This window comes from Branchiostoma belcheri, unplaced genomic scaffold (assembly GCF_001625305.1).
Source record: "Branchiostoma belcheri isolate BF01 breed outbred unplaced genomic scaffold, Haploidv18h27 scaffold92, whole genome shotgun sequence".
Classification (NCBI taxonomy): Eukaryota; Metazoa; Chordata; class Leptocardii; order Amphioxiformes; family Branchiostomatidae; genus Branchiostoma; species Branchiostoma belcheri.
The window spans coordinates 1,279,330-1,297,035 of record NW_017804598.1 but is presented as its reverse complement, the minus strand read 5'-3'; the positions used below and the strand labels follow the sequence as shown (position 1 = coordinate 1,297,035).

Here is a 17,706-nt window from a genome sequence, read left to right as displayed (position 1 = left end):
AACTACAGCACCAGTTACCATGGTGACAGACGTCTGGTCCTGGTCATTGACCTTATGTGTTTGGAGAAAAAGGAGAAACAGAGCAAAAACAATATGTTTTCCTTCTGCGAAGGTAAACATAAAAAAGGCAAGCGTATACACCCCTCCATATATATGGCATATATACATTTATCACAAATGTAGAAGCCAATTTGTGAAAGGTCATTGCAGACATACGCAAGAATATGTAATATGATTGTGAAATTATATTTTGATCCTAACAATCAGGTAGCAAGATGTTTTGCACCTGACAACGTTAATCTGGAACTGGAACTTCATACTGGCTCTAAGTCTTAGCATAGAAAGAGTTTCACAAACGTGTAGCGGTCTATATACAGGGCAAATCCAGCAAACACTATATGAATAGGGAGATAGATTTCACAAGGAACGGACTTTTAGATCTTACCGGATCTACATTATCAAAGGCGTTTATGACGTCATACGGCAGGCATGAAAGGAGATCTATGACGAACCAGCTTTTCAGGTAGTTCATACGGATGATTTTGGGGTCGGAGACAACCTGTAGAAGAAAAGGAAGAAGAAAATATTGTCAAAGAAGACCTGTATTACAGTTAGTTGAGTGTGATAGTTCTTGTTGTTTACAATTCCCGCATACTGTTACAGTACATTCACTTATTCCCTTACTAAATTAGTAATTACTAAGTAGGAACATGGACATTTAAAGCGACATTGGGTAATATGGTTGCACCAAAAATTGAAATATTCTGATTTTTTTAAAAATCATCATGTGATTAGTAGAAAATTTACTTCTTGTATCGTCGTAAATAATGCAGGTTAAACCCTCCTTGGTAAAAAACACAAAGTAGTAGTAGTAGAAGTAGTAGTATGATGTGTTTTGTATATTTTTAGACTGATTGACAGCAGTAGTAGTAATAGAAGTAGAAGTAGCAGTAGCAGTAGTAGTGTAGTAGCAATGGTAGTAGTAGTAGTAGTAGTAGAAGTAGTAGAAGTAGTAGTAGTAGCAATAGTTTTAGTAGTAGCAGTAATAGTAGTAGTAGGGGTAGTAGTAGTAGTAGTAGTAGTAGTAGTAGTAGTAGTAGTAGTAGTAGTAGTATGCAAGTGTATTTTTTCAGTGGGGTTTACCTCTCCACCAGGCCCCACAAAAGTGGTGTGAAAGTTGAGCACGATGTCGATGAGGAACACGATGTCCACGATGCTGTCGGTGACCAGCAGCGGGATGTTCTCCCTGTCCTTCAGCTTGAAGGCCACGTTGTAGGGCACCATGATGGCGGTGTAGAACGTCAGGATGAGGATGACCCAGTCCCAGCCGGCCTTGAAGGTGGAGTAGTGGAGAATGATGTGGGGTGGAGTCTTCGGCGTCTCCTGCTTATACTTGGGGAGCACGTCCGCATTCAGGTTCAGTATCTGCTTGGGCGAAAATGAAACCAAAATTGACAATTTAGCACCATCTACAGATAAAATCATCTTTGATTTTTGTCTCGGTTAAAAAAGACCGGGTAATGCGTGGAGGTTGCAGCCCACAGAATGCCATGCATTGGTTAGATCAAGAGAAAAAGCAACAACACTTGTACACAGACAAGCGATACATGTATACAGGCTGTAAGACCACATCACTGAACGACGTAAAGCCATTCACATCCCAGTGTACACGAATGACGAGCTTTTGAGAAGATTCTGCTTGCGTGACATCACATAATTGGCGATGATTAGGCCCTGATTTTATTTACAGATGTTTACAAAGATGGTCCGTAGAAGTAGGACAGTGACCTCCGCACGCCATCCGAATGTCCACGCAAGAGCAAAGATGCCATGTGGAAGTTGATATGCAGCAGAAAAGATTTGATTTGCAGCAGATTTTTGTGAGATTTTCCCAATGTGTGAAAAGAAGCAGTGATGTTGTCCACAAGGGATGCTTTACACAACAAGCCACCGGCGTATATGTTGCACGATGAACACTTTTAGTACTCTCGAGACGTCTAGTGATAGTACTGTAGTCTTGTTGTTCGGAAGACCTATACCGTTCCACAAAGTCTACATACACTGGTCAGAACGCAATAAATAGTGGGGGAAGATTAGAAGCAACTTTCTTCAAGATTGACTTTGACTTTTTAGTGAGGGCTTTGGCTGTAAGAAAGGGTTGTTTTTCACGGCAGCACTGACGCTTGCACATGCTTCAGCTTGGTTAGTGGAGCTGGGAAGGCCTGTAGGAGAAAAAGTTTTGACCAGAGCAGAAGCACAGACCATGTCACATGATATGATGCTCGGCATTGCAGCCGAGGCAATCGTTAGGGTATTAGTACTTGCATGATGTCTAGGGAAGTAACCCTTTCCGGGTCATCGCTGCAAAAACTTGAACTTCGATGCACTTCTTCTAACCCTCCATGTTTCAAAAATGTGAAACGAAAGTATGCAAATTCTCACAGAACGTGTCCATGGAAAACCATCTGTCTAGGAAAAACGCAGTGATGCATAACCAGTCAAAGAAACTGTCCGGTAAATAAAAATGTGTCTGTCAAGGCGTGTTTTGTAAAGTCGTTTTGTGTTGCTCAAATTAAACGAGTGCATCAACAGCAAATCATGAGTGTTGTAGATATGAGATATGAAGAAGTCGCATGGAAGTTGAAGCTTTGGCAGTGATGGGTTATACCAGACCTGCCAATATGGCTGCTCAGACGGTCTTCTGGACAGCCTCCGCAAGCTAAACCGCTGTGGAGAGACACGGACTGACCATAAATCATACAGGGTTTGGGATCTCTTACAGTCTTGCTGTACTTATTACATGCAAAGTTCCGAAGATTGTACGATGTTTAGATAGTGTTTCAGGCTTGTTTTCAACATTTTGAATGACTCCAAACTTTTTTAATTGAACGCGCGCGTACGCGGGAAGATTATTTTTGTCAATTAATGGTAAGAGTTGAACGTGGTCATGACAGGGACATCCAATTGCAGCAATGAGGAGAGAGAAATATATAAGAATTATTTTGATATCAAGTCATTCGAGTAGCGTCATTAATTTTATGATTCACTCTTCTCATGTTAGTCTTCATCAAGTCCAACATTCGTTAAGTGAAGGAAGACTTCGATTGTGTACAGAACAAATTTAGCTGAACAAGACCAACAATGAACGAACGGACGAACAAACAAACAAGCGAGAAAGGACACATACGTAAGGACAGCCGGACAACTTTCAGATCGCTAGGACACACACGGACACAACAACCAGAGGAAACACCAAGCAGAGTTTGCAGTAACGAACATCCACGAGCCCAAGTTGATAGATTAACAGTACACACACTAGGTGATTCACGTAAGTGCCTGGGTGGGAAATCTGACGGACATTTCTAATCTATTATTCAGTATATGATATAGTAGTAAAGGGCCTTCATTTGTACTTAATCAGTACACCCAAGCTTTGGCGTAACTGATTGATTTTTAGTTGCAGTTTTGGTTTTCACTGAACCCGTATGCACACTCAGATCTCAAAGAGAAACTTTAACAACATAACAAAAGACGCCATAAAAGCGACTGTCTTGAAACGGAGGCGTTTTATCACCAAGATTGAGAATGATCCTCCGGGCTATCTTTCTCAGTGCTCCAGTTAACATTTCCCAAAAGGCTTAGCACGTCAGTGATTGATTATTTAATGAAAGATCCTCCACAAATATCGACGTTTGCTTTACGAAACAAACATGCATTACCTAGTTCATTATATCCATCGTATTGTTGTTTACTCAGAAAAAATTCAGTCCACGTAGCAAAAGATAAAAATCACACCAGTCATCACAGAAAAGCGACCACTAAAGTTCACCGTCCACAGAACCGGGTGACGCCTCTTAAAAAGCGTTTGATATACTACACGACTGTAAAGAAGCCTACTGTCAGGGGAGTTGATTAACCCTCCATGTTATCGATCCCCGTGAGTTGGCGGAGCTCTGCCGTGTTATTACTACTCCGGGCAGGCCGTATTCCGCCCAAGATGTATGGCAGCCGTGGGGCTTTTCCTTATCGATCTCCTCTCGCCGGTAGAGTGTGAGTTTACTTCTCCGGCCCAGCCGATGCCTCTCCGGCTGGAATCATTTGGCACGTCTTCCCGTACACCTCGGGGTGGCTGAGATATCACCTTACCTTCCCACAAGCACACAGGTCCTCAAGGAGCCATCTTAGACGTGAGATGCACTCCATAAATTCTTATTCCGACTCGACTGGGCAAAGTACAGAAAACCATTCAAGGTGTTCATAAAAATGTCTTACTGCCATGGGGATACATAGCTATAAACTTGAAGAAATTCTAATGGCTATTATAAAGCTTTATACAGCTACTTTCAATCACCCAGTAATTATCAGCTAGAGAATTAATTATAAGCTATTATCGTAACAATTTAAAGTAGCTAGAGAATTGATTATAAGCTATAATCGTAACACTTTAAAGTAGCTAGAGAATTGATTATAAGCTATAATAGTAGTGGTGTGTTGTGTCTTGTTGTGTCGTTGTTTTGTCTTGTTTTGTTTTGTTGTCGTCCTGTATTCTGTATTGCAAAGTGCTAAAAAATCAATTATCATCTGTTCCTTCAAGAGAATTTTCCATTAAGTTGTCATAACATCATCAAACGGTATAGATTATGCCAAATGAGCCCTTCCAATGATAACGGGAAACACATCATTGATTTTTTTTCATATAGGAGGCGTCGAACAGGTGGTCTTGGTTGGGAAATACTTACATCTCTTTGTCTATCAAAGACGTCAAAGCGTTTTCTAGTTCCTTGACCCTCAAATGAAACAAGCGAAAGATATCGCCATAATAACATAACTTCCAAAAGGTCGAAGCCTGCAATGATCACAAAAGGCGGATATGATCACGAAAGAGATTGTTCGAAAGAGATTGGATTTTTGGTGAATCGAATTACGAGTAAATTCAACACGAAGTCCATAATGTAGCGGTAGCACATGTGCATAGTGTCCTTCAGCCTTGCAATATGTCACAGTGGTAATCGTGGCCATGAATCTAACGAAGGTATTCGAGTTTTTCATCAGAAGGCAGGGCCACGCAGGGCAGTTCGATCTACGTAATTACACACACACTTCTGTACAATCAGCACTTATTAAAGGGAAGATCGCTCCTTTTAAAATGCGTAACTGTGAAAGCACGACGACTCCTCTACTAAATCGTTCGTTTGTGCACGTCCACTCAACCTTGTAATTAGACTCAACAGGGCGCTGGATTCCGCGGATTAGGTGATGATACCCCGGCTCGACATCATTTCTCATGTCCAAGTTCTCCTGAGATAACGACCGGGCTATCTGTATGCACAGGCAGGTGTGTGGGAGGGATGGGCACGGATCCAAGGAGGGGCGGACGATATGAGAACACCTTTTGGCAGGAATCATGATACATCGCTTATTATTCTCGATAACCCTCCACCAGAAGGCGTTCTTATATCGACTTGTGTCTTGGTGGTAGCCTGGCATTCAGAGGAGGTAGGAGACGTATCCCAGAGTTCCCTGTCACATTTGACCCCATCATAGATGCCAGGCTAACTATAGCTTCGTGAATCATTGGCAGATTCTATCGAAATATCTAGAAGACTTCGTCATAAATGTGAAGTACGTTTTTCCAGACATTGTAACAACATACAACAAATTTATATGATCTGTTTATGATTCTGGTATCAAACTAGTGGTTTTAAAATGTAGGATGTTATCTGAGGTCTATCAGTAGGACGGACGCAATCAATTAAAACTCCGACGTCACGTCCTACCCGTGAACCCATCATCGATCCCCCGTGTAGATGAATGGTTTAAACGTGAGAAACTCATTAAAACATATATGGATTATCCATAATAGGCCGTCACAACCGAAAGCTAAGGCGGCCCTCGTCGGTCCTGATCAACTATCGTGTCGGCAGATGCTGGCAGAGATACCGGTAGAGACTACCGTGGCCGACAAGTACGCACCTGCATCGATCTTTTTTTTTCTGTACAGACGACGCAGCTTTCATTCGGCACAGACGACTCAGGTGTTTGCACAGACGACGCATTTTTTCTGTGCATACTAATGCAGCTTTTTTTTCTGTGCAGACGACACAGGTGTTTGCGCAGACAATGCATTTTTTTCTGTGCAGACGACGCAGCTTTCTTTCGGCACAGACGACGCAGGTGCTTGCGCAGACGACGCAGATGTGTACTTGTCGGCCACGGTAAGAGACATATGGACATGTCGTGTCTGGAACCTACTCGTATTTCATCCTTACCACGATCTTGCGTGATGAGACGGCTTTAGGGTCTAACTCTTCAAGAAAATTGGAGACGTTTTGACGTCATCACTACGCCCACAAGGTCTTCAAGTGCTAACTCCGAGATTTGTGAAGTCTGACGTTAATATGCACGTATATAAAGGGAAAGGCAACATAATTATGAACCGATTCACGTAAGAAAGTAAAAATATAAACGAGAGGCGTGGTACTTTCTCTTGTTTCCAAACTTTGCAGACTCAGTCTTTGTACTTATATATTCACGGCAATGAAGTCAAATGATACTAGAATATTCCATACGTCGACGTACTCAATCTTTTTGACACCATCACTTGTTTCTTTACGTCACGTAACCGTACCAGTCACCAAGACTGAAACACCACATAACACCGTGTTACCTTTTCAAAAGCAAATACAATTAGCCTTTTGATTAGATTTGGTCCAAAGTGTATCTATGGGGGATTCTTGGTGGAAAACATAGCTGAAAAGTCACGTTTCTCTGCACATGCTCCACGCCCATCGCTTCCACGGACCCTGGGGCTATACCGTCTGTAGTACCTCCGTACATGCGTCATTGAATTCAATTTCCCCTTTGTGGGAAGCTACATCAATACAACTTGAACATATCCTCCCGTGTGGGGCCGCCACTTCTCATCAATAACGACAAAACAAGACTTTTTGAAAAAAAATCCCCCGCGCCGCCGGTACCCAAAGCAGCAGACTCATATTGGGATCTCTGTTGTACTTTACATACGCCCATGACCGTATGTGGTGTTACTCGACCCAAGCGGCTAGCTGAAGGTTGGCATTATCCGTGGGATTTGTGTGGGTTCTCTGAGGACAAGCGTACAGTCCTCTTCGGGCGGATTGTCACTTCATTCTCTGACATGAGGTCGCCGTCGTGGGGACTCAAGACAATATCACAAAGACGGATGTGTGTGACTTGAATGGAACATTTGCTTTGAAGACCTCACAAAAGTCTTGCCGATAGTCTTCTTTCGTTAAATATAGTTTCATAAATCATAAACTTCCGACTTTCTTTAAACATTCAAAGCCGTGACAGATTCAAAGTGATATCAGACAAACTGTTTGTAGAGGGATGAATTCTATTTCTTTGAAACATTGGATATTTTGCCAAGTAAATATATCTTCATGCTAACTTCATAGGGAAACCTGTTGTAGAAGATTATCCACGAAAATCACTAACATAAGACTGAAATGGCTTAGCCATGGACATAGAATGGATGAGTCAAGAATACATTGAACAGCTTGAAACTGAAGACCTATTGGGAAAAAAAGAAAGGCCCAAAACCACTTAGAGAAGCCTTGCGAGGGATGACATTGAGTCCATGGGAATATCCTGGCGATCAGTTAATGAGATGGCCAAGGACAGACCCAGATGGAAGGAAACATTCATGGTCGTATGTCTTTGAGGGACGAAGAGGATAAGTAGAAGAGTAGAAATTCCATCCTGTAATTTATTCCCACTTTTCAACTATTTTTTGCAATTATCTCACATTTCTAACATCTATGGCTGGCGTTTTAACAGCCCACACGAGGTGCTAGGTGCACTGATTTTATAGTACCACCAAAAAACACCAGAATGTAAACAAACATGGCGGACAGATGTGTTTCCAGCTTTTAAACGCATTAGTAAGGCATCATGTTTTGGCAGCTCCACTTTCTAAATGACACTTACTTGCGGTGGATTTCGGAGTAGGGTTGATTCAACTTAGTTTGTAAAGAAGTGACAAGAAAATTTATATTCTGTACCGTCCTAAATTTACATAATGCAGCTTTAAGACAATATACCATGACACAAGATACTCCGATGAGAAGCACTACAGCCAAGTGTAGTTTCTTGCTTTGAGTTGAATCCTCCTCACAACATTAATATTGCGAGCTCACCAATAACAACGTTCCGTCCACAGCCCAACGCACACGCATATCTAGACACAACACCTGAAAAAGAAAGTATTTTTCTACCGTCTTCTAATGAGTGCTATAGAACCTGATGTGACACAATAAAACCTCTTCCTTGACCTGTACGCCTACGTTACAAATAGCTCCGTGATGAACTCAAGGCGAACATGCCTTAAAGGCTTTGTGAATTCTCCTGTGACTTCGCAACGAGTGTCTCAGACATATATTGGCTGAGACCACTCATCTATCACGCTAACTCCTGTAGTCACCTCTATATGAAAGCACCCACTCACACAAGCGGCTCACACAAGCACGCAGTTTCTTATAAAGAAGATTGAAGACTTCTTCAAGGCACGGCACCAAGGAGGCCATCTTCTGCACAAAGACTATCAAATGTCTGGATCGATGGCCGGCATCTTCCGTACCGAGAGTGATTCATCTGTTGATTTAGATACTTAACTCTCCTCTTGATGGTTATTGAGAACTAATAGACCGGTGCTGGCCTACTTTTTCCACTCCTTAACGAGGCCTTTGTGTTTTTGTGTGCAGGTATTTGGCTATAAAGAAGCAACAAGACTGCATGAAATGTTCGGGGTGAATGAGTATTACTGCACAATGATTGGCAGTAAAAAAATATATTGAAGGGTCAGGAAGCTGAATTAGATACAAATCATCGTTAATTCACCATTTATCGGTATGTGAGTACACAGATTGAGGGGCCACAGATGGTGAGAGCAAGGAAAAGTGTTCTTCACAAGCACGGTACATCTGCATAATCTTCAAGCAGATCTTTTGGTGGCTACAAGAATTGAGGTGTTCAAAAACTTGTATTTTTCAAGAACTATCTTAGAGTGGAACTCGTTGCCACCAAACACAGTTGGGGCCTCATCACTAGAAAGCTTTACACAACTCCTGAAATTAAATGTGCAAAGATTGGGTGTAACAGGTCGTTCGGTGTGATATAGCTAGCTGCGACAGCTTCACTTGCCTGCGAAGCTGGTGTGTTATACCGGCTATACCGATATAAGATACAGAAAATAGTATCAAATTGAAAAGACAGTATCAACTTGGTTGACAAAAAAACGGAAAAAAGGTACCAGTACAAAAACGAAACCCCAACAAAAACGCCTAAAACACATAGAAAATAAGCCGACGCCCAAACCTCTGCTTGGCGACCATTCCCAGAATTAGGCACTCCACCGGCTACTGAAAGTTAGCATCTTCACTGGTTGTTACGGTTTGAGCTAGGTGTCCCAAAAGAGCGATTCTAAAATACGACCAGCCATGACTTGGTCTTATGCTTTATATATGAGTACTCTATAGTCTCAGAGAAACGTTTTCAATTGCTCACAACCTGGCTGTTGTCATAAACTGGCCCACACACTAAAGTTGTAACGGTGCAAAGGGGCCCCTTCTATCTTTACAGGGACGATAAATGGTTTATTTCACTGACCATTTATATGACCGACACCTAAATATACTGGACTGTTAAACTAGGCCAGTTTATTTGGAGGGCGCGATGGTGGAGAGTATATGACGTCATTGACATCGACTTGAATTATTTTTCAATACTGGGAACATCTCGCAAGACACCAAGCTAGCTGTCTGGTGCCAGAAATATTAGTAGGTAAGAAACATTAATTCTATAATTGATCCATATTGCTGAAATCATGTGAAAATGGCGTTGGGCTTTCCAAAAATGTTAAAAATTTACGTTTCTTGATGTATTGTCTACAAAATGGGTTCAAAAGCAGTAACATTTAGCCACACAGAAAGAATAATTGACCAGGGGAGCCACCGTAGCTTCTAGTGACTCTCCTGGTGTGTGTGTGTGTGTGTGTGTGTGTGTGTGTGTGCGTGTGTATGTGTGTGTGTGCGCGCGCGCGTGTGTGCACGTGCGCGTGTGTGAGTGCGTGCCTGCGTGTGTGTGTGCGTGCCTGCGTGTGTGTGTTTGTGTGTGTATGTGTGTCTGTCTGTCTGTCTGTCTGTGTGTCAACACCGTAACTCAAGAAGGCAATGATAAATCATAATCGTATTTGGCATGTGGGTGGGGTTTGGTGAGAGAAAGAAACGATTAGGTTTTGGCCCCCTAGCGGTTTTCATGGTACTGCAGCAGAACTTCTGATTTTGATATCTCGTGATCTGGACATGCTAGGGCCACGATTTTGGGTTGGTAGATATTAGCCATTGGAACAGAGATTAAGTGTCATTGTTATGGAACTGCTAGAATTGCTGTCTGAAGATCATATGTTGGGGATCGAGGAACTTAAGTTCTTAAATTTTGTGGCAAATTTTACCAAACCGTTCCCCCGTAGAAAGGCTAGTTTCTTGACTAGATGGACTTTATGAGTGACACTCCCCTAAGAAATATGTGTGACTCATTCGCTATATTACCCCCTTCCCAGCCTCTAATAACATGCTGAGGTTTAGTACCGTAGCTAAGTGCTCTTAATACTCTCTAGTGACGATTTGCAGTGGATAAGTCGTCAGGCTTTGCCAAATTCATTGCCCATAACAACGATGATACGTCCCGTGTGTAGAGAGTATATTTTTTATATGTATACTGATAATCACATATTTAGCCCATACATTACATTAGACAGTTGCTAGATATTTTTATAACTTGATGCAATGGTGTAATAAATTGGGTAATTTTTGAATATATCCTAAAATTTCTGTTATCATAGAACGCATTTCAATATTGGCGCAGAAACTGATACCTACGCTTAGATTCTATCACGGAAGGTCGTTTTTTCACTAAAGAGAATTCTACAAGTCTATGAGAAATTGCGACAACATCAGAAGCATTTCAGTTTTGTATTTTAAGATCTTTATTTCCATGCTTAGTGTGCTCTTCGCAGGTTATAAAATTTATTTATCATGTGATTTTATATATCATATTACCCCAGAAGAATGTTACACATTTGTCATAGATTATCAAAGAAAATACCTTCGACCAAAGTTAACCTTTAGTTAACACCTCTAGATATGATATGAATACTTAAGATATTGACGCCTTGCTGCAATTTTGCGTGATGAGATGTTTTGCCATTTTTCAAAAATACTTTTCTTTACTTCACTGTTATCGCGTTTGATATGTGCAAATGAATGAAACAAGCAAAGCAAACAAACAAACAAACTTGTCTAACCGAGAGATAACTATAAAACTAGCAGCTAACTACACTGTAGTATCGCAACATTTCATCTCTGTCCTTGTGAAGACACACTACGTACGGATAACCTCTATCCAACCTGTCCGTCATTCAGAAAATCAATGTGCCCGCGATGATGAATTCGACCATTTTGAGAGGAGGCTTCCGCTCATTTGACATCGGCTGCACTAATTGGTTTGAAGCCTCCATTTTTAGTTAAGTGTGGGAGGCTTAAGTACGCTAGAGTAATGTCATTACGTGTGTTCCCGAGTCACCTTCTCTTTTCTTGTAGTTTCTGATGTCACGGGAACACTATTGACACATCACGATCTGCATGGTTGTTATCGTGTAGCTCGGCGGTCATTAGTTGAATGAAGCCGTTCCCTGATGTTATCGGCGAGAGAGAGCGTGTGTTATCGTCGGGTCTGCGCAGATAACATCACCGCTGACCCAGTTCGCACCGTCCCTCGGAGAGAGCTCATCCCTGCCGCTCAATCACGCCACGACTTCACGGGGAGGCCACGACTGACGTCAGGACAACAAAGAGGAGAGCGCGAGGGGTCAGAAGAGAATTGATTTACGGGCGCGGAATATGTGGGACAGTCACTAATTACGCCCCGGCAGGTGCAATGCATAGTCGATTACCGAGTCCCGCACCCGATACGTTCATTGAAGCTCACATAAAAGAGAAATCAATCTGATACAAAAGGAACAGTTTTACTGCCCATGATTACGTAGAGGTCTGACTAACGCTGACGTACGGATGCGTTTTTCACGAAGAGGTATGGCTGGTCGTGGGCTGAGTCTTTTGAGGCCATCTGTCATTCACTCTAGTTTACGGAAATGCCGATGAAGCGGAATTTTCTCGGTGTTTTGCTGGAGAAGTATCTATTCCCATACAACCGCCCAGGAGAGACCGTGCTAAGCAATCTGCACAACCTTGTAGGCTACCTCTTTGATTTACGAAACTTGTCTGAAGAATCCTCTGTCTACTTATTACTTAGGTTCACCCCTCGCGTGTTCGGATACCAATAACGTTAGACATATTTTGACTATGACTTAAACCTACATGGTGGACACAAGAATGTTTATACCTGACTAATGTTTAAACTGCCTACAAAAATCATTTAAATTCACATATTTTTAAATTTTATCTGTTTTTTTTTGTTACACCCATTTGCTGCTTGTTTGCTATTTGTTTTATTTGTTAATTGATTTGTATTCTTTTGTCGATGGTGAGACTAAAATTAGTGATTTGCTAGAGTTGTGCACCCCAGTGTTGTATACTCTTGATGTTGTTTAAAGGCATCTCATGCAATTTCTGGGCGGCAAAACTCGAATTATTCTGAATAAGGCAGCCTGTATGGTATTGGCACACACTGCCCCGCATTAGCACATCTGCATCAGTATTTCACATTTTGGACGTTTAAAACAGCACAGGAACAAGCCCCAAGAGGAGTCCTTTATTTTCTGGGCGTACCCCCAAAGGCAGCCCATGATCCATGATCCAACCAGTAACCGTTTTCCGATACAATTTCGGCATTTTTGCTCCATAAATTATCGATATACATTGGGATTGCGTTGTTTCAACTATGTAGATAAGTGACTAGAATATTGACTTTAAAAATATGTTTTTCAAGCTCTAAAGACTGCGTCGGGCACCTTTTAAAAATGTCTGACCTTTGTTCGTACATACACGAGGGACACCGGCGTCATCCGAGGACTCAGAGAAGGGAAATGAAGCAGGAAATTACACGACTAGGAAAATCAATAATTAGGAAACGATGTAAAGGAAGAAGGTCGAACATGTAAAACCACGTACCCTACAGTTAACTTGTCCAGAAGGTTTTTAAGAGGTGAGTTACCAGACCCGTGTGGCGTAATGGTGGGGAATTCGGTCCTGAAATTATGGGTCCTGGGTTCGATTCCACCAACAAGTCCTGACGTTGTGCCCTTGGGAAAGGCACTTTACACAACTTTCTTCACTTCACTCAGGTGAAAATGAGTACACAGCTTCTGTTAGGGACATCCCTCGGATAGGACGTTAAATGGAGGTCCCGTGTTTGGGGACAGCCACACCCCACGCACGTTAAAGACCCCCCCTCGCTTTTTGAAAAAAAAAGTAGGGGCATGCCCCGGTGTGCGCGAATGTCCAAATTCTACAGTCCAATTCCACAGTGTAGCAGAAAAATATCAGCAAGTCAATGTTGGCTACCTTAAACCCAGAGACAAGACAAGACAAAACCCGATACACGGGTCAATGTTATGTGATAACTGTCAGATCTGCTTCAAGAAGATTAACACAACGCAAAAACTCTGTAATTCGTTACATTGTTAATATTGAAGGCAATACACACGATTGGGAGCTTCCAAACACACAAAAATGTTGGATGATTTGTGTGCTGTAATAACATCTGAAACTTGAGAACCAAGGACAGACAAACACTTCAATGGGAAGTTCATAGTGACACAGATGTTAAAGGCATCCGATGCAATTTCAGGGCAGCAAAACAAAAACAAAAATATTCTGTAGAAGAAAATTTATCTGCTTTGACATTTACTGTAATTTCTTAGCACATTTTCGTCATCACTTCATACTTTAAAGCATTTGAAATATCACAAAACAAGCCACGTTCCTTTATGTTTTGGTACCACCAATAAACCAATGAACCAGCCTACGATGAACCGTTATCGGTCAGTGACATAGCATTTTTGCCTCACAGATATCAGTAATCTTATGGGATAGGGTTGATTCAACTTACTATTTTAACAAATGACCAGCAAATCCAGTTTTACTACGCTAAAAACGCAATGGGTGCACAAATACTGCATTGCCAATCTGTATGTAAACCCAGATAACTGCTCGCTTTGAAGCCCTTTACCAGGCTTCTTAGATGACTACACAGAAAACAAATGGCTCCAGCCTCTACTCGATACATAACCAAGACGGGAATCTGCACTCAAGGCAGCCTTAACTTAAGACTTGCCCAGTGTAATACATTGCATTCCTCGAATACAAAGCCACGAGTCTCGTTAAAACTGCGCTTTAGTACAGCCATCCTTTCATCAGTCTGCATTTTCAAAGTTTCAGATAAAGTAAAGTGGACCTAAAGAAATCCTATCTAAGACGTATAACATCTTTTGCATTACGGTCCAGTCATTTATCAGTTTGCTTCGCGGGTCCAGAATGTTGGGACTGTACATCATCCACACTACTGTGCATCGTTAAAGTGGGAAACGAATAGTACATTCTTTCTAATTACATGTTGCAAACGCCAGCCTATATTTTATGCTACGTTTCGTATGTTGTAAAAACGGTTACGGTGGCTAGGCTAGGAACGGGTAGTGTTTTGATGATTGGTATTAATTTTGATAATTGAATCTATGTTATATGGTACATGAACGCGCAGTTCTAAACTTAATATCAGTTTTATCATATTTGGCATATTTCGATAATACTGTAAATGGTAGTAGTAGGTACTCGAATATAGTAATCTTTTCAATACGTCTGTGTGATTATATATTTTAACCCTTTAGTCTAATATTGTTTAAGTGTATAAATGATTCGTAATTCATGTATTATCACCACGATTCAGTCTCCAGACTGCAAGTGTGATATGTCTGTGTGAAATGTCAAATAAACCATTTATTATTAGAAATCGTAGTCAAAAGATGTTGACTTTTTCATGATAATGATAAATGATATTTCAAGCAGCTTTTTGTACGATGTTGATTTGTTTCGGTGCTACATGTTTGTAATACGCCTTCAGAAGTCGTCTATACCAGCAAAGTTCTGTGACCTTACCTGCACCCTTTACTGGACTAACATCAACTTCGGCCAGCCTGCAAAATTGCACGGACTTAAAGGTCAGCATGGAAATATCAATTTACCTTCTCAACCTACCGTGCAGCTGCCTGAGCTGTTCATCACATCCACCCAGACCTTCACCTTAGACAAAATCCCTTCAGCGGGGTCAATGCCACAGTTGTTTTCATTAGGCATTGGGCCATGTTGATTTGGTTATAGGGATGGCATCCGCGCGCGCATTAATTTTGTCCGTTTTCGACCATACTGTAAATCGTACAAAGCAACTACAAATGCAAGCAAATCGATGTCGTAAATTCGAAAAACAGATAACGACACTAATGTTGTAGAATGCCAAAAACAATTCCAAAGGAAAAGAAGAAAATGTGAAGAAATGAAAATAAAGAGTCTATTATTCGCTAAACCATACTCTGTGTCATTTTTTTCAACCTCCATGACCACGTATATTTCATAATGAAGGCAAACATTTCTATTCGCTCGCATCAGTTTTTGGATTCCCAGAAGATGCCATCCATATTATCAAATCAACATGGCCTTACAATGGTAATCAACCATAGAAGTAATTGTAGCTGGTTCTGTGGATAACTATTTTTCTGTTAATGGATTGGCAACTTGACAGTGAGCCGCTGCCTTGTCCAGTCCAGATGTTAGGCATTGGTGATCAGTACTTGTCGAAGAGGTTGCAGACAGTAACTATTGTAGGAAATTGGCAGGATGAAAAGAACTATATTCAAAGTAGTCTAACTTTTTTCTTGTTGCCAACCCCAACGGCTCTACTCTTACGTGAAAACTACTCTGACTCAACTCAGACTTCAGAGATTGGCTACCCCCAAACAGGAACACCTAACGCTAACAAACTGGACACTCGTATTTGTCAAACAACTTGCCACAAAAAAACTCTGCTATACCATACATGACAAACCTGCTAAACAAATACCCGAGATGACAATCTGTAAATACCGATGCCCCCCCCCCCACATGTTTGTAAGATTTTATCTGGAGGACTACATAATTCTAACATATTTATAATGACTGTAAACCGAGTTAAATTATCACCTTTACCTACCTAGTGTTTTTATTGTCAGGTAGGTAAAAGCCTAACAATTCAGTCTGCAAAAAAGGTGTATGAATAAAGTTTCAAGAACTAGAGGTAAAAATTGAATACTACCAGTCTTATAACAAAGCCTCATAGTAATGTAACTCAATACAAGAAGACTACTGCTGTTCAATCCAAGGTTACAAGAAATGTATCACCAGTAGTGACGTCATAACCGTGACGCGCATTCAAATTCAAAAAACAGGCCATCGCAGTGTGTTGGCAATGGACACGTTTCAGTTGAAATACAATCAGCTTTTCTAATATCGTATCGTCTGCTGCCCATGGCACCAGCTATTTATGGGTTCACCACACCACGAAGTGGTGTGGTGAAACCATATTGCTTTTTCTGATGTTTCTTCTCCTTCTTCTCCTGCCATTTTTTAAATGGATTCAGCTTCTTCATTTTAGGGCCCAAGGTCCTGAAATTTGGTATGGAGGTACAGTGGGCAAATACCCCTAGGCGTTTTTTAAATTATTGTGATACAGGCTTTTAGAATGGTTTTATTTGAGTTTTTTGGCTGTGTTATAGCAAATGTATTACTGTGTTAGTCTGCCTTGTTTACCACGTTTGGGCATGAGTCATCAGAATGGAATGCAGGGCATCAACCAATAGGCATGCAGCTTTCATCTATACTTCTTGCTGATTGGCTGTTGGGATTTAACTTGATTAACACCTGCACAGAAGCATGTCCATACTGACAGTATGTCTGTATTCAAGTGTTTTGGTAGGTATTTCAAGCTTTCCTGCTCCAGCATTGGAATGCCGGGCATGGACGTTTTTTTTTATTTTGAAAATCAACAGTTTGCAGTATGCAATTAAAAATCCTAACCAATAAAGTAGGGAATAGCTATCCAACTGTTGTTTTAGTTGTATTTTACTTCATATTATAGTTATATCAATGTAAATCATTGTTTTCCCTTGTGTTTCCCATTATTTCCCTGCCATGTCGTAAAATGTGGTGAACCCATCGCTGTATTTGCTCCAAAGCAAATATTGGCCTTTCTAGTTATATTACGTATCTGTAGAGACCTGACTGCACGGGTCACGTTACGGATAATTGTGAAGCCTGGAGTCCCTAATGATGAGTTGTGAATGATTTTCTTTAGCGTTCGAACTTCTGGTAAAAAAAACTGCTAGGCTTTGTTACCGACATTGATAATCTGTCAGTCGATATTCTAGTGCATTTATTTTTAAGAGCTTCTACTTTTCAATCAACAGCTCATAACATTTGCTCCATGTAAAAACATTGTTGTCAGATTCCAATCGGTTTTTGTCATATTTTAATATATCAGTTCTATCAGTCTTTGGAAACATTTGGTCACTTTTTCATCATTCAATTACTACATATATGTAACTTCGTGCTTTGCTTGTCCTATAATCTATTATGTATTGTCATATGTGTTGATGGGGGCATGAATATAAGTGTAACTTGAGTG

General features: G+C 41.0%; 1 protein-coding gene across 3 annotated transcripts in view; it reads right to left on the bottom strand.

Annotated features, from left to right (window-relative positions):
* LOC109488223 (potassium voltage-gated channel subfamily H member 1-like) overlaps positions 1 to 17,706 on the bottom strand; it is a 106,487-nt gene that overhangs the window by 15,757 nt on the left and 73,024 nt on the right. For 2 of the 3 annotated variants that reach the window (XM_019792426.1, XM_019792423.1), the window contains exons 6-8: positions 2,674 to 2,727; positions 1,144 to 1,425; positions 446 to 559 (exon numbers count right to left, since the gene is read on the bottom strand). In XM_019792426.1, coding sequence (XP_019647985.1) covers positions 446 to 559; positions 1,144 to 1,425; positions 2,674 to 2,727 — 450 coding nt within the window. The remainder of the gene's footprint in view (positions 1 to 445; positions 560 to 1,143; positions 1,426 to 2,673; positions 2,728 to 17,706) is intronic. The other variant, XM_019792424.1, reaches the window with a different exon arrangement.